Below are 25,731 nucleotides of genomic sequence, written 5' to 3'. Positions count from 1 at the left end.
GACAGATAGCCCCACAACTGGTAACCTGCTATGCATTCTTAGCTCAGAAATCAAGTATCACATTGGGATGTCTCCTTCAGATAAGGGTTGCGACATGGATGTGGTGCAATGTAGGAATTTCTCTATACTGCTGATCACTCCTCTTGTAACCAGAAACTCCTATTATATAAACAGTGATCATTCTTCCATGTTTCTTCATTATCTAAAATGTCATCTTCCATGTGGTGTTTGGATAGTGAGCGTGTCACTGATTAGTATGTCAAATCACATAGAAATAATAGGAGAAAATTCACTCATAAATTTGATTCAGAGCTGGATTTCACTTTTAAAATAATCTCCCTAAATTTCTAAGTGAAATGAGTTTGGTGGTCTCAGACTGCTCTGTGAATGTAACAGAGCACTTTAGTCTGCCAACCTGCCACCTTTCACAAGGATGGATTTCATATGATTAAAAAAAAATCCACTGCCCACCTAGGGAAAGTGTTTTAGACAAATATGCCTAACTATCTCTAAAATCATATGCCTTTGTTGGGTAGAAGTGCAAAAATCAGGTGTTTGAGTCTGGATTGCACAACACACGATAAAGGCTAAAATACAAAAGCGATGCACGCTATGTTAGGGCTCAATATTGTAGGATGCTGCACAACCCTCAACCCTATGGAGTGGAGTAAGCTCAGTGCGCTTTACCATCACACCATTATTAATCTTCCTAAATTTGTAGGAATTGATGTTGATAAGATCTTGTAAATAAAATAGTATCTTCTATGCAAGAGAAATATTAAATTCTTCCTGATTTTATGCATTTTTATAGATACTGCATGGTTATCTTTGATATATGCATTTTATGCAGAGTAGTTCAGAGGGGCACAGACTCTACTAGAAACTGGGTTTCTTCATTTATCCACAAGTAAATTTAACAAAGCAGAAAGCTGAAGGGAAAATTAATCCAGTCATCTATCTGCCCTTTCAGGGACTTCAATCCCATGCTGAAGGCAACACCCCTTTTCTATAGGGATACCTCTCAAGTCAATATCCATGATAGCTCATTTCTTTGCCTTCTCTTAAGCAATGATTATCCACTAGTCTGAATGCTGCGTATCAAGTTTGCATTATAGTCATAGGCAATACAGCTGTGACTATCAAACTCATATCTGATAAAACAGTGAGAGCTGGACTCCAGAACAGGAGGTATTTCTCTCACTCTTGTATGAAAGACTGTGTTTTAAGGAAACCCTGCATTTCAACTGTTAAGGTTGAGTGCCTGTGAAGAGTAAGGGCAGATTTTGCTGGTACTTTATATGCAGAACACAAGAAGGCTGCAGCTATTTCATTCTAGCTAAAAAGTGTTGCCTCTTCCTGAACATTTTCAGCACAGAAAGTTATCAACAATTCCAAACACATGTGCAACTCAAGGAAAGGTTAGATTCCATTGAGACTATCCTTCATAAGCCTCTTTGCCATTTTCAAAGGCCATTGAATTGTGAGCTTTGGGGTTGAGTAAAGTGTGGGAGGGTTTGTGTACGTGTGTGCGTGCATGTGTGTGTTTGTTTGAGAACGCCAGCTGAAATGAAATGCCAGCTCAGCAATTCTCAAAGACACTTGGGAACACTGTACCACCTTTAATGGACCTGCTGAAAAACATTTGCCATATAGCCTAACTCTGGGGAATTAGACCCTATAAAATCTATAGGTCAGAGAAACATTGAAGAAAAAAAGCAAGTTCATTCCTCTCTTTCTTACCATGATGCAAAAAGGGTAAGAAAAATGAAGGGGGCCCTGGAAGAACAACAGATGATAGTGGACCTATGAAGACTGGTGCACTAAAATACATTACTTGAGTAGGATTCAAACACCATCTATAATTGTATGTAGACTACCCCTTATGAAATGAATTTGGTAGTCTCAACTCAGTCCTTGGGGTGGAGGGGGAGGATGCTGATAGACGACTGAGCAACATTTCTCATCATGAGAGTAGCCCTGGGATAGCAAAGAATTTTTCAAATAGGATTGAAGTGTATTGGTGCGTAGGGAACTTTGCACCAAGATTAACCCTTGCTTATTGGCAGAAAAGATGACAAAATAGCACGATAAAAACTTGAAATAGAGAATTGATGTGATAATGGCAGTTTAGTTTATCAGTTCTCTATTAAAATATAACCACCTTGAGCCAAAAAAAATGTTTTTGCCTTCTTTTCAGCTTGCATTACTTTTGAACAACACTGGCAACAAAAGGACGAACAAAATTCTCAAATATTAGGAAAGTTCCTCATAAATCATCTTTAAACCTTTGTTAGCTGTTCTTGATTTTATTCACTTCGTCAGTTTTAAATGTCATAGATTCGGTCTCCCATGTGTATTCACTGCTAAGTTTCGTAGCAGAGAATTTGAGTAGGGAACTGCACCCCATTCTATAAACAATTAAATTCCTCTTAATTTGTGACTACATTAGAGCAAATTCGACTAGCCTCCCAGCATTCCCTTTATTTAAAAAATGCAGTTTGAATGGAGTGCGTGTGTGTGCATGCAAATTCTGTCAGGTGGCAACAAGGAAATAGCAATATATATTTGCTATTAATTAGAAATTAGCATTTTATTATGTGAGGTACTGTCCTAATTTTAAAACAATATAATTTGTATTTGTCTTTCTCCTCTTTGGTTTCAAGAGAAGTGCAAGTTATTAAAACAACTTTATGGGTACTGTCAAAAAGCCAGAATTACAGTTTTTTTTTCCTTTTTGTAAAACTTGCATTAAACTTAAAAAAAATGCAACTTTAATTAATTGTTCTTTATTTTAAGAAGACACTGTTGGCCACTCAAAATAAGGTTACCTTTCTATCACGGTCACTTATTGCTTAAAACCCTACGAACCTTTTTATATCTTTCTATTACTTCCCTGGAAGGAAATTAATCACTGTGAAAAGACTAAAACAGTTCTGTAAAAAGATAGAAGTCTCTTGTGATTTGCAAAGGATTATGGTTTGTCTTCATCTATAAGTCTAGGGACCAGTGATGATTTCTCTTTAATACTGGGATTGGTCTCTTAAAAAAAAAACACCTTAGCTTTTGCCAGCATTATCAGAATATACTGAAGAGAGGACAATACATATTAAACATTTCAGCTAATATTGGAAATGATCAGTAAGACGGAGGTCACATGTCAACAGCTCTGGATTTTATAGTAACTATTTTTTTCTCCCTTTTGATGTTTACCATTTTATTTTGTGCACTGTGTCATGGGCAAAGATTACTACTCAGTTGTTAAAGCTGTTGAGCCAGCCCCTCCAGCTGTTACTTGTCCATTGATCTATTTGCTTTTCAAAGCTTATCCCCTCCACTTCTGCCAAAGCAATTTCACTGCAGGGTCTTGTTGAATCCAGGATCAAACAATGATGACTGCAACCAATTCCTTAGTGGTAGAAGGTCTTTGACCTTCTATATAGCTATGGTTCTTGTTTCCTCAGCTTAGCACTCCATAGGCATATACCTCTAAACCAATTCTCAGTCAAAGGTAAAGCTTGCAATGAGAGCTGGAGAAGTGAATATATCCCAATAAAGAGCAGGTTTTGCAGCAATACACTTCAAAAGAGAACCTGGTATACTACATCATAGAGCACAATTATGTGTTTCATACACTCAATATAAACAGGAGTAAAAACTATTACACTGAAACATTATTTCCAAGAATGCATTAACCATAGACATACCACTCCCCTAGGTGTCCATATTTTAAACATTTCCATGAAAGTTCATTCAGGAAACAAGTTCTAAAAATGTACTGAAGGCATACAGTTTGAGCTGTAAGAACACTAGGCAGGTATAACAACATAATACAGTATTCCATTTAGCGATACGGAATTAAGCACCAGAGAAAAGAAGCGATTGTCATCCCTCTTTGGCTTCCCTCAAACCGTTTGATCATATCTCTGGCACATCCCTGACTTCCTGGCGTGACTTTACGGTTTAACTGCTTGGGGTTCCCGCAGCCCTTCAGTATTATTTAACTCTTATCTCCATATCTTTCATGTTCCAACTAGACCGATATATTACAAAACTGAGGATACATAAACGAGAAAAAATGCGGTGAAAATAAATGTCAGTACAAATTCCCAGAAGAAATCAGACAGAAAGTTGACCTTTCGGATACTGAATGAGAAAGGTAAGAGACCTTCCCTCTGCAGCCTTTAAACAAGATTTTCTACCAACATCAACCCTCTGTTTTTTTTACACACACACACACACACACACACACACACACACACACACATCTGTGCTGCAGGCTTAAAGGCGCTTCCATGAGCGAGGCTTCAGATCTTGGAACATTTAGTGTTCAGGGAGAGGGGAGGCAGGCGGTGGCGTGGAGATTACTGAGCTACTAGCCCCGGGAAAAGCAAAATCCTTCACCAACACCCTCCACACGTCCCTGCCACTGACGGAACTCTCCAATCAGCGGCACTCCAGAGCCGCAGGGGAAAGAGTTAATCCTACCATTCGCCACAACTCCCAGCACCTGCAGCTGGAACAGCTGGGAGTGAGATGACTGGCTGTGGGCTCCCCTCCAGTGCCAAACCCCTGCCCAAGTTTCATTCGCCTTCCCCTGAGCGCGGCTTTTCCACATGCCGCGCTGCCACAAGTGCGAGATTTCCAGGCAAGGAGGGGAAAGGCTGGGCGAAGGCAGAGCGGCACTGAACTCACCCTTTGAGTTGTTCCCTCATCGCCGGCGCTGCTCCACGCCTCGGAGAGAGCGAGCAAGCGAGAAACCGAGCGGAGTCCTAGGCTCAGCCAGACTCGCAGCCACTAAAGCAGCACAGCAGCGGGGAATAGCACTGCGGTGGAACGAGCATTTACTGGGCTAAGGGCATCAGGGGGAGGGGAGGCTGCAGGCTAGACAGGGCGGAGCTTCCAGCCGCGGCTCCTCCCTCCACCTATTGAACCTGCTCACTAAAGGACTCGAAGAAAGGGAGCAGTTTGGGATGGAAGAGGAGGGGATGAATTCTTTAAGGTGGCACTAAGGAATGCAACCTGGGGGTGGAGCGCGAGTCTGCAAAACTATCTGAACTAGGCGGTTCCAGAGGTGATCGCCCGCATCTCATCCCCAGCAGTTACTGCTTTGACAAGCCAAGATTTCTGGTCGTGGTGGGACAGGAGCATGGAATTTACGAGGAATCTAAACTCTTCAGCCCTGCACCTGCAAAGAAGCTATGGCCTGGCACAGGAAGGGGGAAAGTTCTCAGAATTTTAATTGCCTGTCATTGTCTTCAAAGTGGTTAGTCATGGATGCCTTTTCTTTTAATGAGGCTTTTATGCCCTTTTGGTTTTTAGGGGACAGGGCCCAGGAAATTGAAGAGCAGTTAAAGCCTCAGGTATCTAGCCTTTTTAAGACAGAGGCGTTGTAGTTTTGGCAAGTGACAAAATAGTCCCAAATCCAAAAACATCACAATGTTTTTTTTTAAAAAAAATAAGTGGTGTCATTTCTCTGGGTTTTCAGGAAAGGAAATGAGCAGAGTCGGTTTTTTTTAAAGCTATTTAGGTGCCTACACATGATGAATCGCACCTAAATACCTTTAAAGATGGGGTCCAGAGCCCCTGGAGGTCCAACACGTTTGGAAAGAGGGTGGTTAAAGTACAGCAGTTGATTTGTAGGATTTGAGGCTAGAAGGAACCATTTGATCATCTAGTCTGACCTCCTGTAGAATACAGGCCCTCGGTCTTCCTTGCATTGAGCCCAGGACTAAAGCATATCTTCCAGAAACCAAGTCATAATCTGCACACATCAGGAGATGGAGAATCCATTACTTCCCTTGGTAGATTGCTCCAAGTAGTTCCAAGTCTAATTCAGCCCACTACCAATTTAATCTTTGTTGGAGAGCTCAGGCCCACCAAAGGAGGGAGAGAGCAGGATGTGAAAGGAGCAAGTGCTCTGGGACCCCAGCAGTAAAAAAGGGCATGGAGTTCCTGGCCACCGCAGCCTGGGGCCCTTTACATTGCTTCTAGAATGCCATGGTGCACTCCAGGCAGTGCTGAGGGCTGGTTGGAGGAGAGGCATGATTGGAGCTTTCCAGGAGGGACAGAGGGCTTGCTAGCCCCAGCTCTGCCCCTTCTGCCTGAGACCACACCCGTTCTGGGGGCATGAAGCAGGGCTCCCTATCTTGCACAGGGGCCCAGCGAGGCTGTCCACCCCACTGTAGGTGCTGGAACTGCAATCGTGGCTTGAAGTGGTTCCATTATAATGGTATTCAGCAGGGTTACTCAAAATGCAGCCCGCTGTGCAGTTTGAGTTTACGCAGGGCTCAATACACGGCCTGCGGGTGGGATCCTTTGAACATGGCCTCCACTGGGAACACACTCCACAATGGCATGTCAATTTAGTGGTCTTCTGTTGATATGTGCTTTAGTAGGTAAATCCTGGACTGTCATTGCTCACTCAAAGTGTTGTCATATGGGTGGAAATCGGGTAAAGATTGCATTTTATTAATATAATCAGAACTGACTTAAATGGGGCCTGCATGTTGTGTAGTCTTGCCTTAATCTTTATATTCATGCCTGTCAGTGTGAAAGAAGCTATTTGCATATATATTTGCATGTTTATGCAACCCCACTTAAGCTGCGGCCTTCGGTATGTGCTGTGAGTATTGTTGTGACCCCGGGGCTTCCAAAGCTGAGTAGCCTTGGTATACAGTATGGTTCAAATGGCTCTCAGTACCCTGACCTTACAAATTTTTCGAGCACCACAGATTAGAGGATCATAGTGAAATGCTCCATTTTGATTCACTCGAGGTCACTGCAATCTGCTCCTGTTTTTGTGTTTGCAAATGGGGTGCATCTTACAAACTTCTCCTGGAAGTTTCCCAGTTTTGTAAAATTTAGATACCCCTGCTTCCAGTAAATAAAGTATATTTCGTATTTTATCATATATCTGCAATTATATTAAAAGTGTGAGAGCATAATAAGCATACTAAGGCATATGGAGTACTTTATCACTGCTGCCAAGAAGATCAACCAGCTTCAAAGATGAGGTACTTAGGAAATCATCTCTGGGAGCCTAGTTGGGAATAGCTATAATACCCAAATGGGAAGCAGAGGTCTCTTGACATACTTTTCTAGGCCTCCTTTTTCACATCTAAAGTTAAACAATATCAAGCTTGGAGAACTCAGACATTTCCTCAGAACTTCATGAAGTGCTTAGTAAAGTGCTTAAGATATATCTAGAAATATTAGGTGATTTTTCTTTAAAAAATGGTATCTTTGACATTTGGAAGATAAAGGTATATAAAAACATACACTAAAATTTGGATCAATTTTTCAAATGGGCCTTGGCATGACGTATGTTGTGGGTGCCATTTCTACCATTTACGGTATGTCTAGACAGCGACGCTATTTCAGGAGACTTCTGGTATCCTGAAATAGCATTTTCCGTGTCTTGACAGCATGCCCGTTATGTCAAAATAGCCTTTGAAATAACGGGCCTGCTATTCTGATGTCCCTGTAAACCTTGTTCCATGAGGATTAAGAGATGTTTTGGAATAGCATTCTATTTCGAAATGTGTCATCGTGTAGACAGCACCAAGTTTCAAAATAAGCTATTTCAAAATTAACTCGAAATAAACAATGTAATTTGCATAGCTCAAATTGCATAGCATATTTTGAGCTAAGGATGCAGTGTAGACGCAGCCTTAGAGTTCTAACTACTTTATTAATGGGTGTAAGTGGGTAGTCAGACATCTAAAGATTGATAGTCTGGTTGCACTTTGAAGACTAATAAAATATGTAGATAGTATCATGAGCTTTCGTGGGTACAACCCACTTCTTCAGATGACCGGAGTGTTGGAAGTCGAGATCCAAGAATAAATAAGGGAAGGAAGAAAAAAACACAGTGGCTACGTCTAGACTGGCATGATTTTCCGCAAATGCTTTTAATGGAAAAGTTTTCAGTTAAAAGCATTTGCGGAAAAGAGCATCTAGATTGGCACGGATGCTTTTCCGCAAAAGCACCTTTTGCGGAAAAGCGTCCGTGCTAATCTAGACGCGCTTTTGCACAAAAAAGCCCCAATTGCCATTTTCGCGATCGGGGCTTTTTTGCGCAAAACAAATCTGAGCTGTCTACACTGGCCCTTTTGCTCAAAAGGACTTTTGCCCGAATAGGAGCAGCATAGTATTTCTGCAAGAAGCACTGATTTCAGACAGTAGGAAGTCAGTATTCTTGCGAAAATTCTAGCAGCCAATGTAGACCGCAGCTGCTTTTCCAGAAAAACTTGCCAGTCTAGACACAGCCAGTGAGTAGATAAGCTTCAGCGGGATAGCAGAGTGAGTCTGTAACAGGGAAAACTTAAAACACAACAAATGTCCAGTAGCATCTAAAGACTGGGTAGTTATAAGAAACTGATAAGAACCATTAGTTAGCACTTGGAAAGGAAGATGACCAACACCAGATTCTAAACAGACTTCAAGAACCATTAGCACCTTTGTTGGTTGGTTGGTTGATAATGTGTGAGCCATCTGATATCCTGATTCAAACCATAGGCATGAGAATTAAACTTGTGAATGAAGTTAAGCTCCAATCCTTCTCTGTGTTTGACTTGTGGAATTGGTTTGAAACAGCGACTTGGAGAGCCATTAATGAGTATCCAGGAAGAGTAAAGTGTTCTCCAACAGATTTTTGTGTGTTTAACACACATCAGCCCCAGTGCCAACTATGCCCACCTATATACACAAACGTTTTCATCAGTGAACCCAACCACATCAACCACCAAATCAGAGGCTCATTTAACTGCACATCCACTAATGTGATCTATGCCAGCAATGCCCCACTGCAACGTATATTGGCCAAATGGGAAAGAATTAATGGACACAAATCAGATAACCAAAAAGGCAACACATAAAAACCTGTTGAAGAACACTTTAATCTTCCTGGATACTCATTAATGGATCTCCAAATCACTCTTTTGTTTCAAACCAATTCCACAAGCCAAATGGAGCTTAACTTCATTCACAAAGAGCCTCTATTTTATATGTTGAATGGGAAGACACATTTCTACAGGCAAAGAGAATTCATCTCACCTACAGCACCACATATATTCCAGAGATGATAGCATGGTTGCGCAGATATAAATAAGTACATTTTTTTTCTCTAGCTCAGGCCTGGGCAAAATACGGCCCACGGGCCACATCTGGTCCACAAAGCTACCGGATCCAGCCCATGGAGGCAGCAGGGAGCTCCAGGCAAGCGTTCCTGCTTGCACCGCAGCCTCACACACTGCTCAGAAATGCGGCTGCTGGGCCCTGTTTCTGTTTCAAAACTGGAGGGGGGAAAGCTTTAGGAGCTACCCCCACCCCCAAGCACAATCCCATTGGCCAGTTTCTGGTCAGAAATTGGCCAATGGGAGCTGCCTATTTGAATAAAAGGCAGTCAAGAAGAACCACATCTTCTCTCCATGGCTCAGTTTTTCACACAAGCACATGGCTGGGTGGGCAGGCAGGCTGGCTGGGAAACATTTTAAGCTGTGCAAGTCTTAGCTTTGCAGGCAGGCAGGCGGGCTGGTTTGGCTGCTGGCTGGTAAGTCTCCTGGCCAGAACCTGCCTCTGGCACCCCAGCTCCTCCCTTCCCCCAACCCCGTGACCCCCCTTGCACCCATACTCCCTGCAGATCTGGCACCTCAATCTCCTGTCCCAGATTACAATCCCCTCCTACCCTAGGTCACATCCCAAACTCCTGCACTGCAGTCCCCTGCCCTAGATCACAACTGCCTCCTTCACCCAAACTCCCTCCTTGACTCCATTTGCCCTCCTGCACCCCAATCCCTTACCCCAAGCTCCTTCCTGCCATCCAAGGTCCATTCCAGACCCTGCATCTTCTCCATAAATATAATGGAAGAATGTAGCCCTTGACCACTTTCCAAAATCTTGGAGAGGCCCCTCCCCCCATCAAAAATTATTGCCCTCCCCTGCTCTAGCTTATATCTTCATTATAAGTCTCATGACATTTACCCCAGTGTACACTAGGGGATACATTTAAATTAAGATCCGCAACTTCAGCTACGTTAATTGCATAGCTTAAGTTGAAGTATCTTAACTTGAATTTTGGCACTGTCCACACTGTGGGAAGTTGAAGGGAGCACATTCTCCCTTCAACTTCTCTTACTACTTGTAGAAGCAGGACTACCAGCATTGACAGAAGAGCCCACGCAGTTCGAATTAGCATGTCTGCCGTAAACCCGCTAATTCAGTCCCTGGAAGATCGCCTGTGGCTGCTTAAACCTTATCTATAGCATAGACATGGCCTTAGTGTTTGCTTTAAGGATTCAACTCCTAGAGTTATTTAATTTTGTAAGAAATTTGATATTAAACAAATAGTTTCTAGCACATGTGGTTTTGGAAAAACACTTGAAAATATGAACCTCAAGTCTCAAAAACCAGAATGCAAATAAAAAAACAAATCTTATTATTTTTAAATTATTATTATCTCATGATGTTTAAGATATTGTCATGATTTTGATCACTTAAGACTTGCAGTACTATCATACTATGTACTTTGGTAAAATAGAATGAGAATTTAATTATCTATGCAAACAGATAAATTGCCATACATATTTTGATTTAAAGTCCACTGAAGTTAGTAGCCAGTTCCATTGACTTCAGTGGGCTTTAGCTCAGGTCCAAAGATGCACTAGAAATATTAAATCAGACACGAATGTGGTAGAACATAGGTTGTCAAATATACTAAATCAAAAATCCCACCCTCTCGCATCTTTGTAGGTTTTAGAGAGATTTCCTTCCCTCTCTTCCTCATTTTTCAGCCTATTATAAACATATTTTCTAAAAAAAAAAAAAAAAAAAGTGAAGGCTGGCATCTTCTTTGAGATAAACAGGAAACTGTTCTGTGAATTTAATGGTGTGAAGTTTAATTCAGAATAATTCGGTGTACCTTGAACCTGAAATCCACAGTTCTACATAATATGATTTAATTTGGGAAGAAGTATGTGGCACTGATATGGATGGTACAGTTTTTCAGTTTTTACTATGTTTTTCTGGTCCACCTTAAGAGCTGCTTGATTCTGCCATTTATCATATTTTGTCTTCCTTTCCCAGACCACAGTGCCAAATAACAGGAATTTAAAAACTAGTCTGAAATTCTGATACTTTGCACTATCTTCTTTCTCCTTCAGTTACAAATAAAGCATTGTATTCAATTAGACTCACAGCAGGTGAAAACCCCAATTAGTGAATCCATTCTGTTGGCTTTTTTCTACCTTACACCCACACAGCACACTGGTTTTTTATAACATTAAAGGGAAATTCTGATCCTTTTTTCAATTCAGAAGCAAATTAACCCTGTGATCCCCCAACAAACTATTACCCACTGAATAACAATTGGAAAACATAAAGGTTGAAAGATTAAGGTCTACTGACTATATAATTTGACTGCCAAAAGAAAATCCATTTATGTGGTTTGATTGTTTTCTGCAAATCCATAAGAACTTTTAGCTATTCCGATCTACCTAAGAAATTAGTTTTTTCTCACTGAAAATGAGCAATGCCAGTACAATTCAAAATTGTAGATGCACTGTCCTCAGTATGAAGAAATTGTTAAAAAGGTATACTCATGTTGGGATAATTAATTGGAAGAAGATATTTAATTTGTTAATATAATTATTATCTTTGGTCTTTTTCAAGTGAAGAAGATATGTATTTTAAAATTATTTTTTAATGTAATCTATTTATTGAAGAACCTTTTGTCTCCTTGATGTAGTGTGTAAACTATATATTTTTTATTTCAGTTGAAGGAGAGCTTTAATTATTTTCCCATAATGATTTGATTCAACAAGTTCTAATGAGTCAATTTACGCATTGAAGACTTATACTGAGACTTCATCAGAACCTGGGAAACTGATTGTTAGAAACTGGGGAATTGCCATACTTGATCAGACCCCATGGTGTACCTAGTCCAGTATTTTGTTTCTGACGTTTATTAGCAGCAGATGTTTCCAAAGAAGGTGAAAGAAATCTCACAGCAGGCAGATGTGGGATAATCTACCTCCAATAAAAATCTCATCCTACTCATTAACAGAGATTGGTTTAGTGTTCTGAATCACTTTTGAAAATTGATAATAAAAATAGAGATTACATGCCTGCTCTGCTCAATTTAAACAAGGCGATTTTTTTTTTTAAATGGGCAATAGAATCTGCTTCTTTGGTATGCCTGGTTTTTTTTCCTGTGGGGTCAGGGCCATAGATTTGTCCAAATTTCATAGTAAAATAGTAATAAATATTATTATAAATAATAAAATAAATATTATATTTATATTACATCTGGCTCTGAAATAGTGCTTTTCATCTGTACATTTCCATGTGATTTCTCAAAAAGGGGAGTATTACTATTCCCATTTTACAGATGGGGAAACCCTAAGCACATATTAGTGATATGACTTCTCTGAGGTCACATAGCAAGCCAGAAGCTAATTCATATCTCAGATCAAGAGTCTAAATCCAGTGTTCTTGCCACTAAATTAGAAACTTAAAGGAACTTTTTTTAATGCTGATGAAAGCAATGACATGGTATTTTCTTATTAACTAAATAAGTCTTGTTTGCATAGTTCTGGGAAGCAGGTAGTCTTGTTTGCAAGAGTGGTTCTTCCATTCATCAGTTAACTGAGTAGTGGATTAGCAGGGGCTTGCCTCGCATAAAAACACTTTGTGGTAAATTCTTGTCAGGCTTGCTAATCCGTTATGCTATTTGAGCCTATTTTCTTTTTGTGTAAATAAATGCTGAAAATCACTCTAGATGGCATCATGGCACATTCATGGATCATCTGTGAGAGATGGATGCCAAAGACCGATACCTGTAGGATTTATCTGTCCTTGTTTCCCTCCATTCACCCACAGCTCTCTTCAGCATGAGTCTCTTTCCTAGATAATACATTACTTTTTGCTATATGCTTCACTGACAGTGGAAGTACAGTAACATATTTTTAAATATTATTTCAATATAGTGGAGTAATTTTCCTGAACAATGCCTTCTTCATGTACTCAGATTAAAGGCAAACTCAGAGGAAAACATTCAAAAGCATATACACCACGGGAGGGGACTGTAACACTCAGGTTATGTCTACATTACAGAATTTTTTCAGTAAATGGCCATTTTTCTGAAAAAACTTCAGTTACGTCCACACTGGAATCACGTTCTTCTGAAAGAAAATAGAAAGAACGGAGGGTTTTTTCCGACACTGGTAATCCTCATTCTACAAGAAAGAAGCCTTTTCCAAAAGAGCTCTTTTGGAAAAAGTCGTATGTGGATGGGAAAGAGGGAGTTCTTTTGAAAGAAGAGGAAAGAGGAAAAAGCACAGGTGCCCTGGAGGTACATAGTAATTACAGCTGAAATGCGAGATAGCGTCCATTCAGTGTGGACGCTCTCTTTCAAAACACCAGATCGCTTTTTCAATGCGCTTTTGCAGTGTGGACGGTCTCTTTCGAAAGAAGTTTTTCTGGAAGATCTCTTCCAGAAAAGCTTCTTCTAAAAGAAGTCTGCAGTCAAGACATAGCCTCAATTATTTATATAGTAGATTAGTTAGGGTAGTGGCAGAGTTCCATATATAGGACCAGGTGAAAACATGAGATGTCCCCTGTGAAGTGCATAGTTATTTTTCATTTATATGTGGACATTGGTTCATGCCACAAAGCCATAGCACGTCTTACAAGTTGCATACAAAAGGGTCCTACCGTAATGATAAACTGAAATGCTTTTAGAAGACCTGTGTGTGAAGGTTTTATTTTAACACTTTTCTGTATAGCTAATGAAACGGAACAACTGATTCCACTGAACCGACCCAGCATGTACTGCCCAAGCTTATTTTGCAGTAAGAGATACAATGCATGCAACAAACTTGTGTTCAAAACAGAGTGCACTGATGCTTTTGGCAAACCAAGGCCTGAGTTTCTGATGAATGAATGCAAAATGACAATATAACCTCTAGAATTTTTAATAAAATCCCTTGGGTCTTGTATTTGTTTCTGCTGTTGTAGTAGATTACCCTGACTAAAACTGAAATCCTAGTTACTCTCTGTCTTGGATGCAGTGTATGTGTGGGTCTGTACCCAGGCCTGTACATAGGAATTTCTGTGGGGTGGTTTGAGCTCTGAGAGGGGCTGGTGGATGCCCTCCCCCAGCCCCTGGCCTCTCTCCTGGGGGAGAAAGGGAAGAATCAGCCTCAGGCTTTCACCCAGCCAGCCAGAGTGTGGGGGAGGAGGCTGGCAGCACATCACCATCTGTGCTTTCCCCTGGCTGGCCGGAGCACGGGGAGGGAGGCTGGGGCAGTGCACCACTTCTGTCTTTCCCCAGCCGGCCAGAGCATGGGGGAGGGAGGCTGGTAGCACGTTGCCTCTGCCTTTCCCAGACCAGCCGGAATCGACCCAATGGAGGACTGGGGTGTGGGGTGAGTGTTCTCACCCTTCGCATCCCCCCACGTATGGGCCTGGTACCACACTACATTTCATGCTGTTGAACAAGGAGGCCTGATAGAGGTCCTGTCATTTTAGAAACCTTTGATGCACATATGACTTTTAGCCCTAATGAAGTCTTGGGAAGCCTGAGCTGGAGAAGGGGAAAGTATTTTGTAGCTGAGGTAACAACCCATATAACATATGGAGGCAAAGTGGTTGTTCGCTCCATTTCCGGGGATGATACCTGAAACAGGAGCAGAACTGCAGTGTAGTTTTTTGAACTAATTTTATCAAAAGCATCACTGGGATAGCATACCCAGACACCACAGGAGTAAGCTACTGGTGATATAAACTTCAATACTTCTTCTTTCGCTTCCATCCCAGACCACGAAAGAGGATAGTTTCAAAATAAAGAACATTTCCTACCCTAGTTCGATAGAGAAGAATGGAAACAGCAATAGTCACAGCAGTGGGGAGGTCAAGGACGTAAAATGTTGACCAAACACTGGATAAAATAAAATCATTTAAAAAACTGAAGGAAGAGTAAGTACTATGTTATTTGCAAAATCAACACAAAACCCCAAGCCTCTACTAAGCAAAATTACACGTTAATATTTGCAATCTATGAATCAGAGGTGAAAAATAATTATGCCATAGTAAGTTCTTGGTTTGAGGTATTTGTGTTAGCAAAAGGAATGGTTATCCCTTCATTGACTTAGATTAAGAAATAAATGGGGCCTAATAAGGATAAATTAAACAACAACAAAACAAGCAAGCTATACTCCTTACTTTTCTCTGCATGCCCAGTTCGAAATAAATAACAGTTTTCCCCGCTGAGAGATTAAAATGAACAGCACTTTATAATCCCTTTTGCTCACTCATTCTCTCTTTTCACTCGACAATCTCTCCTCCTATGCATGCACACAGGCCTTTTTTTGGGGGGGGGGGGGAAGGTTGGTACACAAAAGATGATTTCCCAAATCATTAACCTCTCCACTGTCTCCTATCAGTGTACTAATCTCCTCTAAAGCTAGGAACTCTGCATCTGGCATTCGACTTCACTCAGTGCCCAGGGAATTTGATTCTGGCTACTGATCATTATGCAGGCTTGGGAATGCATGCCACTAACAAGCAACTCTCTGTTCAAAAGGCTTCCAAAGCTCTTAAGGAGGAAGCATTCCTTTCCTTCCTTTTATCTAATTTATTTCTCTTTTGCAATCAATAAAAATATATTTGACCTTGTCTGTAACAAACATTTCTTTCTAAATAAAACTATACAAACAAACAAACAAACAAACAAAAAAGGTTTCTGACAGTTACTGAAGACATTTTCCAAAACTGTCTCATGCAAATAGTATACTGAAGAGAAAATACTCTGCATCTGGATAAAAGCCACTTAGATTAAGATGAAACTTTGAATGTTGGGACCCAGAAATAGCAAGGCTCCGTCTATGTATTAAAGATGGCAGCTTGCTGTGCTCAATAAGTCCAGAGTGAGCAAAGTCTGGGCAACTTTGAATTAATGCATGTTGTGTTACTTGTCTCTTCAGGGGTGTTGTCTTATGCATCTTTGTAATTTTTGTTGCTTTGAAGTATAGTTCTGCTCTGAAAAAATGGTACCAGTGGAATTCAATATTTATTGCCTTTCAATGGCTCCTTTTGTATTTATGGATCTACATATAGTCTCCCATGATCATACCAGTTAAAGCAGCTTGCAAAATTAATTGAGGAAATTATCCTTGCAACACCACATGAGGTAGGGAATTATTTTAATCGTCATTTGAAGAATGGGGAAATGAAACACAGAGAAAGATTAAGTTATTTGTTTAAGGTCTCATGGCAAATCTAGAGCTGATCCCAGATTTCCTGAGTTGCAGTGCGGTGCCTTAACTTTAAACTCTCCTCCCCTCCCCATATTTTATTTCATTCTAATATGAAGTTTATTTTATAGTGTCCTTAGGCTTGGAAGAGTCTCCTCCTTTTTTCAAATGAACACTCTGACTTGATCCCTTTTCCCTCAAATCCCTTTTCAAAACACATGGTTTCTGGAAAATACACACACACACACACACACTCGGAATGCAGCTTCTTTTTCTCCTAACTTAAAAGAAGGACAGGGTTTGGTTGGGGGGCACGTGCGCGCGCGCACGCGCACACACACACACACACACACACACACACACACACGGTATACAGCTTTCTTTTCTCCTAACTTAAAAGGACAGGGTTTGGTTGGGGCAGGAGAACCAGAAGCCCTGGGAAGGGACAGTTTTTCATAACATACAAAGCGAGGGGCTGTTTTTGGAGACATGCGATATGAGAGTGGTCACTGAAATCTCAGGAAAGAGCTATCCTGCTGAGTGGCCACTGGGGGATGTCATACCACCAAGGGAGTGGCCAGTAGGATTGGGGCTACATCATTGTGCCTCCCATCACACAGGTAAGTAGCCTCCCTGCCCCAACACCTTTCCCCCACTCCTAGCCCTTGACCACAGCACTGGGTGGGGGGAGAAAATGGGCCTGGGTGGGCTGGGGCTGGCCTTGAGGAGAAGAAAACAGTTCGTGGGCAGGCTGGGGTGTTGACCCGGGGTAGGAGGGGGGAATTGGACCCAGGTGGACTGGAAGTCGTCTGGGAGTAGGAGAACATGCCCCAGGTAGGTAGAGGTGGGAGGAGGGGAGAGCACACAAGCTTGGTCCCCTCATGCACTCCCCTCCGCATATTCAAGGCCCTGCCCTGAAGGACCTAGGCAATGCTGAGTAAATCTGCTAGTGTGTATACCTATACATATATGAGCATCCTGAATGCTGAACAAATTACTAATAGAAATTAGCAGTTTGCAATTTTTCTTCTACCTGCATATGGATTCAATAGTCTTTCCTTATTTTAAACCATATTATATTTTTTCTCCTCTATGAAAAAGAGTGAAAGTGTTAATATTGATAGAAATGTCACAACTTTCTGAGCACAGTTGCATCTCAAAAACAAAACAAAAAAAAAATTGAAGCCCATGCACAGTGCAAGGCATTGTGGGATGACTACACTGCAATTCAGGCCCAGGCTCAAGCATGGACTTATCCTCCTGGCATTTACATTACAATTATGCTACTCCAGTGCTTGGACCCAGGCCCCAGGATTTTGCAGGGGTGGAGGTCTGAGCTGAAATTAAGCTGGAACCAGTGGTGATGTGTGGGAGGGGAGGAAGAGAGGAGCACTGGCCCCACCTCTCCCTGCCTGTGCTCCACCACTCCCTACCTGCCTTTTCCCAGCATGCCCAAGAGCGGCAAGAAGTGGTGCCATGCAGGCTGGATCTGCCTGCACATTCCCCACTGCTGGTGAGTGAAGCAGGGGAGTACGGGTGCACCCCTTCCCATGCATTGCCACTGGCTGGGACCCGGACCCAGGATTTGAGCCCTCTTGCTTTGCAGTGTAGATGCAGCCCAGGTGGACTCCAGTCCTGGGAATCAGCTGGGAGCATTCAACAATTCTATGGGAAAGCTTCCAGGTCCTCTCTATCTTAACAATCTGCAATCCCATCTATTAAAAAGGGAAGGCACTCCCCCATTTTGCAAACAGCAACAGCTCAGGTCAGTATTAACTCATTCTCTTCTGATCATTGTCAGAGGAACCATCTCGGTCTACAGTGGATCGTAAACTGATACTCTTTTGCAAAAACAGCAGCTTCCTGGTAACATGCAGAGCAGGAAGTAACATTTTCCCACAGTGCACCATGTTTTACGACTAGCACGGCTACTTTTTGCGGAGGAGAGGGACTAGGGACTCTCTGATATGGCTCCTTTGCCTTGGGTCTGTGCACTGCAGTGTGGATACCAGAGCCCTAGCTTCAAACACAGGTTAGAAAACGCTTAACACAGGGTTCAAATACCATGTAGATGCTCAAGCTCACAGCTCCCTAACTCATGTGGTTGTCTCAAATCAAACTAACTTTGGTCTTATGTTGCAGTATACAAACCCTGAAAGAGATAAGGACCTTCATTCACTGAAGGCAAATAATATCCATCAGTATACATTTGATCCAGTAACCTCCAGGATAAAATTCCTTAATTAATTGGGGACTGTGAAATTTCTCTCCTTTACCATTTTGTATATTTTGGTGATTCTGTACTCTTAACTAGTTGAAAAGGGATTCAACCAGAGCTTAGAAAAGTGATAGCAAAATATTACGTGGTTGCTAAAATCCAGAAGAAAATATTATGAAGTAATGCTTAAATGTCTTCTCATTATCTCCGTTAGTCAACAGAACTGTTTAAGAAGTTTGGATTCAGCCAAATACATCTCAAAATACAATACAATACATCTCAATAAACTTCAACACCTTTCAGTTAACAGCATACATCAATTTAATACTCTAACCTTGCCAATGAAGTTTGCACCTTAGAAGAAGGGCAACGCAAGGTGAAGACATTTTTTCATATGTCTCGCTCAACTTAGTAGTGGAAAAACTAGAGATGAAAATTGGAGCATGTCTCATTCATATGTATAAAAGTAGGACCCTTACTTGTAAAGCCTCGAGGCAAATGGATGACATTTTAATGACTACTAGAAATCTACCTGAATCTATCTTTAAATTTCTACAACTGTTAACATCATTGGTGGCTTTGCAGACTACAGAATCGGCCAAAGATCAAAACATATGTTCCTTTCCACACTGAACAAAATGAAATAATAATCCCTCTGAAATAATCAAACAGATCACAAATTCGGATGTGGAACTTGTTTTGGCCTTTAAAAACTCTCTTTGTGAATGCCAGTTCAAACTTAAAATAAACTCCACAGACCTAAAATCGTATGAATCCATAAAGATCTTCTCTGTGGGCCACATCAACATTTTCATCTCCCCTATTTCTGTTGTTACCCTGGAGCATATCACTGGACATTTCACCTCATTTTTTTTTTCACCTCATATGACAGATCTTCAACAGCTTTATCTAAGTTGGAAAACATTTGAGACTTCAACACAAAATACTTCTGCCAGGGCTAAACAGAGGTCTGAATGTAGCAACTATTAATTTTTATCATCTTTTTTACTAGGTGACACTATACCAGATGGTACTCAAATGTTTAGAGAATTATCCCTCTATTTATCAATCACAAGCAATATTATTCCTTCATATTACTGTCTTTCTAAGTTACCTTTCCCTCAAAAGAAAAAAAATATCTTTATTTCACAGCAGCATCACTTTGCAGTAACAGTCTTCAACATTGGCAAACTTAACCTAACAAACACTGGGAAATTCATATTATCCATTGTGTAGAAGAAATGCTCACAGCAAATAAACTGATCTTTCCCAAAGTGAAAAATAAATATCTGTTAGATTTGTCTCTCTCATTTAGCAAAGACTGTGGCAATTCTTAGCCTTGACTCTAAAACACAAAGAAATCTACTTCTCACATTTTAAATATATGGTGCCATATAATCAACTGATTTAAATAATCATTTTTTCCCACTGGTGTCAGTACTGCTACTCTCATTTAGACCAAATAAAAATCTGACTCACCTTCTGAACCAAATATCATTTTGCAGGCACTTATCACACATTCAATGATTATACTAATCTGCATCAATCCAGAGTCAACACAAGGAAGACACTAGGACTATGTTTAGAGTATGGGGTTTTATCAGAAAAAGGTACTCACATTTTTCCAATTGTTTTATTGGAAGAGACTTTTCCAAAATTTGGCCCGACTACACTGGGCCAAATTTTGGAAAAACCTCCTCTATCAGAAGAGCCTATCTTCCTTGTGGAAGGAGGAAGACAGGGCTTCCGAAAGAGTGTGTCTGCTCTTCTGCAAAAATAAAGCAAAAGAGCAGATGCGTTCCCTGGACGCGGCAGAGCCTAAGTTTACCTGGCACAATAAAATCTGAGTTCAGATACATGGCACATACTTACCTTGCTGCTGTATTCAAAACATTTACTTTTGCTTATGTACATAACATTCTTTGTCAATCTAATGCTGCATCTCAAGACTGGTTTCTTTTTGTTTACAATAGTTTTATTACTACACTTTTACTTATTTCCTCTCCCTAAAAATGTTATCATTATTTTGAGAATTACAATCTCTGCATCCCTATTTGTTCTAATTATTTTTTTAAAGTTACATATTGGATAAATTAATTTATTAAGGAAAAATATTTTGCAAAGATGGAACATGTTGACTCAGCAGTCATGGGAGTTTTGCCTGAGTAGACTGAACAGGGCATAATGGACTAGACCTTGACTAGTCAGCTGGCTTTAGCAATCAATATACAGTACGTAATATCTTAAGTGTAAAAATATAAGAAAAGCCAAAAAGGAGTTTGATGAACAGCTACACAAAAACTCAAAAAGTAATAGCAAAATGTTTTTTAAGTCTATCAGAAGCAGGAAGCCTGCTAAACAACCAGTGGGGACACTGGATGATCAAAATACTAATGGAGCACTCAAAAACGAGAAGGTCATTGCAGAGAAACTAAATAAATTCTTTGTTTTGGTCTTCACGGCTGAGATTCCCAAACCCAGGCCATTCTTTTTAGATGACAAATCTGAGGAATTGTCCCAGATTCTGGTGCCATTAGAGGAGGTTTAGGAACAAATTGGTAAACTTAAAAGTAACAAGTCACCGGGATCGTATGGCATTCACCCAAGAGTTCTGAAAAAACTCAAATGGGAAATTGTGGAACTATTAACTGTGGTTTGTAATATATCCTTTAAATCAGGTTCTATACCTAATGACGGGAAGATAGCTAATGTGACTCTAATATTTTAAAAAGGCTCTAGCATTGATCCTGGCAATTGCAGACCCTTAAGTCTAATGGCAGTACCAGGCAAATTAGTTGAAACTACAGAAAAGAATAGAATTGTTAGACACATAGAAAAGAGGAGACTAAGTGAGGATATGATAGAGATCTACAAGATCATAGATAAACATAATTTGTTGGGAAAAAGTCACTATGGTTTCTGTAAAGGGAAATCATGCCTTACTAATCTACTAGAGTTCTTTGAGGGAGTCAACAAGCATGTGGACAAGGGAGATCCAGTAGATATAATGTACTTAGATTTCCAGAAAGCTTTTGATAAGGTCCCTCACCAAAGGCTCTTAAGTAAAGTAAGTTGTCTTTGGATAAGACGGAAGGTTCTCTCATGGATTGATAACTGGTTAAAAGACAGGAAAAAGGGGTAGGAATAAATGGTCAGTTTTCAGAAAAGAGAGAGGTAACTAGCAGTGACCCCCAAGGATCCGTACTGGGACTGATCAATGTGCAGCAGCAGTCAAAAAAGCAAACAGAATGTTCGAAATCATTAACAGAGGGATAGAGAATAAGACAGAAAATATCTTATTGCCTCTGTATAAATCCATGGTATGCCCACATTTTGAATACTGAGTACAGATGCGGTTGCCTCATCTCAAAAAAGACGAATTGGCATTAGAAAAGGTTCAGAAAAGGGCAACAAAAATGATTGGGGTTTGGAACAGGTCCCATATGGAGAGAGATTAAAAAGACTGGAACTTTTTAGCTTAGAAAAGAGGAGATTCAGGGGGGATATGCCAAAGATCTATAAAATCATGACAGGTATGGAGAAAGTGAATAAGGAAAAGTTATTAACTTGTTCCCATAACCTAAGAACTAGGGGTCACCAGATGAAATAGGTATCAGGTTTAAAACAAATAAAAGGAAGTTTTTCTTCATACAGTGCACAGTCAACCTGTGGAACTCTTTGCCAGAGAATGTTGTAAAGACCAGGACTTTAGCAGAGTTAAAAAAGAACTTTATAAATTCATGGAGGTGAAGTCTATCAGTGGCTATTAGCCAGGATGAGTAGAAATGGTATCTTTAGCCTCTGTTTTTCAGAGGCTGGAAATGGATGACAGGAGAGAGATCACTTGATGATTACTGGTTCTGTTCATTCCTTCTGGGGCACCTAGCATTGACCACTGCTGAAAGACAGGATACTGGACTAGATGGCCCTTTGGTCTGATCCAGACTGGCCGTTCTTATGTTCTTAATCATAACTCTTCAGATAATTTAATTTTAGTAGTTTCTCAAACTATTCATTTATGCAGTCCCATTAGAACACTGACAATTTAGGAGTTGGAAGAAGTGAAACATACTTCTTGTTTGAGGAGTTTGTGATCTTGATTGATAATATTCTTCCAATATCCAGAACTGAATATGATTCTGTTTTAGATTCTATGCCATGTTATTCTGCTGACAATTTGTATACTAAACATTACTTTTAAATGTAGTTAACATTTATTTTAAAATGTTTTAAGAGGACCATATGCAATAAAAATGATCATTTGTTGATGATGGTGCACATTCGGCTATGTCACAGATGGAGAAAGTAATTGTGTTTGATAGCTATTTCCATGGTAATGTTGCACGATAAAGTATTAAAAATGTGCCAGTAATTTGGAGAAAACAAATATGACCAATTGGACTAAGCCTATATGGATGCTATTTAATGTAATAACATAGTCTACAGAATGGTTAAAAGAGATCTGCTTTCCAAGGCTTACTTTTATAGTGGCCGTTTATCTGTCAAACAAGAAAATCAGTGGTAAAGGGTTTGTATCAGAGCAAAAATAAACAAACAAAAACACAAAAATCACTCTTCCCCCATCACTTCTTTGTATGGGCCTTTTTATTCAATTGTAGGCTATCAAGTTAAAGAAACTAACAGTAAAGAAGGGCACCTTTCTCCTTCATCCCAAAAATATATGTAGTTCTTATGAAAGGTGCAGAATTGACAGCCTGGGAGGTGACTAAAGTTGGACTTCACTAACACAAAAGGTATAGTACAGTTCGTTGCTGTGTTTGCTTCCCCACATTACAAGGTCCCTCATTCCTAATCTGCACTTAAATTCCATTGGCATCACTGACACAAAGCAGGTGAAGTAATATTGGTCTGACTTCTGTTAGAAAGAGAGACAAGCTTCTGTGCTAACCAGAGCTCTTCTTCAAGCCTGGGAAACATAGAGGGTTCATCTAGACTATGCTAAAGTGTCGAAATGGGGTATGCAATTTCCATGGGAATTTTCATATCTTCTTCCAATCTCACTTTCGAAAGCTCTTCCCTTTTTCAAAAAGCCGCGTAAACCTCATTTTTTGAGGAAAAGCAGCTTTTTGAAAAAAGGGGGGGTTGCTGAAAAAAACATGTCTTGACTACTTTCACTTTCAAAAGCAGAGTTTTCCAGCAGAATTTGCATGTCCGCTTTCGACACTTTAGCACAGTCTAGATGAGCCCAGAGTGTGTTACCTCACCCACCTTGTCTCTTCTAATATCCTGGGACTAACATAGCTACATCAACACTGCATATTGACATCAAAGACATTTCAGCATGTGCTTAAATGTTCTTCTGAGTTGGGACTTAATCTTCATTCATGGTTCCCAGCAACACTTGACCTTTCTGGCAAGTCTATCAAAAGAAGAAAGAACTGTTGACAATTGTGATTTCTTTCTGAGATGTGGGCACCTGTCCAGTAAAGAACTAGATTGAGATCATTAACTCATATCACATAGGCAATGAAAAGCATTTTTTGGCCACTGCTCTCCTGAGCTGGCTGTGAAACAACTATCTTGGATTGAAAGCTCTGTATCAAGCCTCTCAGCTATCCAGTTGACCGAGAAAAATACATTTTAAATCAATCTTTCCTCTACAAACTCCAGATTCATATATAGGCCATTGGGCCTGGTTCTCTTTTAACTTACATGAGGGTGAGATCAGAACTAACTTCACTGCAGTCAATAGAATTTCACTCAAGTAAAACAATAGTGTAGCATAAAATACATGAGAGGAGAATCAGAATTTAAAGAGCGCTGAATTGTATTTTTATTGGCAAAAGAAGTTGTTGACCTTTTATTGTTTTAAATCATCAGAAATCAATGTTCAATAATCAATCATTCTATCCCAAAGTAATGACTCTGGTGCCTTATGCTCCTCTAAGAAAAAAATAGACACATTTTGAAAATTACAGTGGCTCTTGCAAACACTGGAAAGGGAAAAAGTTGTGGGTAAACAGCATAATAACCTCTACCCAACTACCTACTGATGGGTGTGCTGAAATGAATAAATGATCAAAAATAATCTAATTAAAAACAAAACAAAACAGGAAGATCAGGATGGGTGTTTGAAAAACAAATCAATCTCAGCAAAATGAGCCAGGTGATTAAAATGCAGAAACTTATTTATTATACATTAGTTAGATCAAAGCTTCTCAGTAATAACATAACATTGATCTGAGGTTGCCACCTGTCCATTTTCACTTGCAGCTGGAAACTGCCGGTTGAAACCAAATGTTGTTAATACAAATTTCACTTGTGAGTAGTTTTGGTTAAAATGTGAAACATTTCTCTTGTATTTCACTAATCATTCACCGGTGAAACTACCATTGTCTCAGCAAAAATGAAACTGGATCCCACAGATGGGCTTCCAAAAGAGAAGATTAAAGGTAAAATCATACTTGTTGAAGATACCATGACTATGTGGGTTGTATGAGAAGTTGAAGATAAAAGAATAGCATGCACCTTAGAGTAGTATATTTGGGGCTTTGCTTTGGGGAGCAAACACAAGTTTGCTATAGGCAGTGTTAAGGGGAAGGAGGCATATATATAAGTATCATGTCCAGGAGGAGTATGTCCAGGGGAACAAAAAAAACCAAGTGCTTGGTCTTCTAGTTGGGACAGAGATTTATGTTCATGAAAACAATAGAGGGCATGGCTATTGTTAGCAGATTCTGTTAGCGGATTTTCCAAAAAGGGGAAAAATAGGAAAAGAATATGGATACTGTATATAAAAATGTGTGAAATCTGAAAGAGAAATCTGTAAACTACAATTTAGCAAGCCACTCAGACCAGATTGTCTCTTGGCCTTTTTGAATGAATGAAGCTGCTGCACATCTTACGATACAGACATCTGGACACTGGGAGTAATGGTAATGTCAGTACAACAGCAAAAGGCTCTGAAGGCTTGTGTATACAAACTTAGTTCACAACAAGCTAGGATGCAAATCTACTTTGCACTGACTTGATGCACACTAAAGGCTTGTCTACACTAAAGAGAAGATTGAACCTACCACAGTTAATCTTCCAGGGTGCGAATTAATGGATCTATTGAAGACATGCTAATTTGAATTGAGAGGGTACTCTAATCTGCGCTGGTACTCCTGCTCCTCACGAGGACTAAGGCAAGTCAAGGGGAGCATGTCCATGTGGACTATACAGCCTCCACTAAAAATTCTGTACTGAAATTTGATCTACCCTGCCTTGAAATGTGAGTAGACTGAAGTACATGAGGGACCT

General features: G+C 40.2%; 1 protein-coding gene across 15 annotated transcripts in view; it reads right to left on the bottom strand.

The window, feature by feature from the left end:
• Positions 1–25,731, bottom strand: part of DMD (dystrophin) — a 2,135,104-nt gene that overhangs the window by 128,869 nt on the left and 1,980,504 nt on the right. For 2 of the 15 annotated variants that reach the window (XM_006132942.5, XM_006132943.5), the window contains exon 1: positions 4,693–4,876. The exons of the other annotated variants lie outside the window; for them this stretch is intronic. In XM_006132942.5, the coding sequence (XP_006133004.1) occupies positions 4,693–4,712 (20 nt within the window). In that variant the 5' untranslated portion in view covers positions 4,713–4,876. Of the gene's footprint in view, positions 1–4,692; positions 4,877–25,731 lie in introns of those variants that run through there. 15 annotated transcript variants of the gene reach the window in all.

The sequence above is a fragment of the Pelodiscus sinensis genome, chromosome 1, assembly GCF_052426305.1.
Source record: "Pelodiscus sinensis isolate ZL-2025 chromosome 1, ASM5242630v1, whole genome shotgun sequence".
Lineage (NCBI taxonomy): Eukaryota > Metazoa > Chordata > Testudines > Trionychidae > Pelodiscus > Pelodiscus sinensis.
Note: the sequence above shows the minus strand (reverse complement) of the source record. Positions and strands in the feature narration are given on the sequence as shown.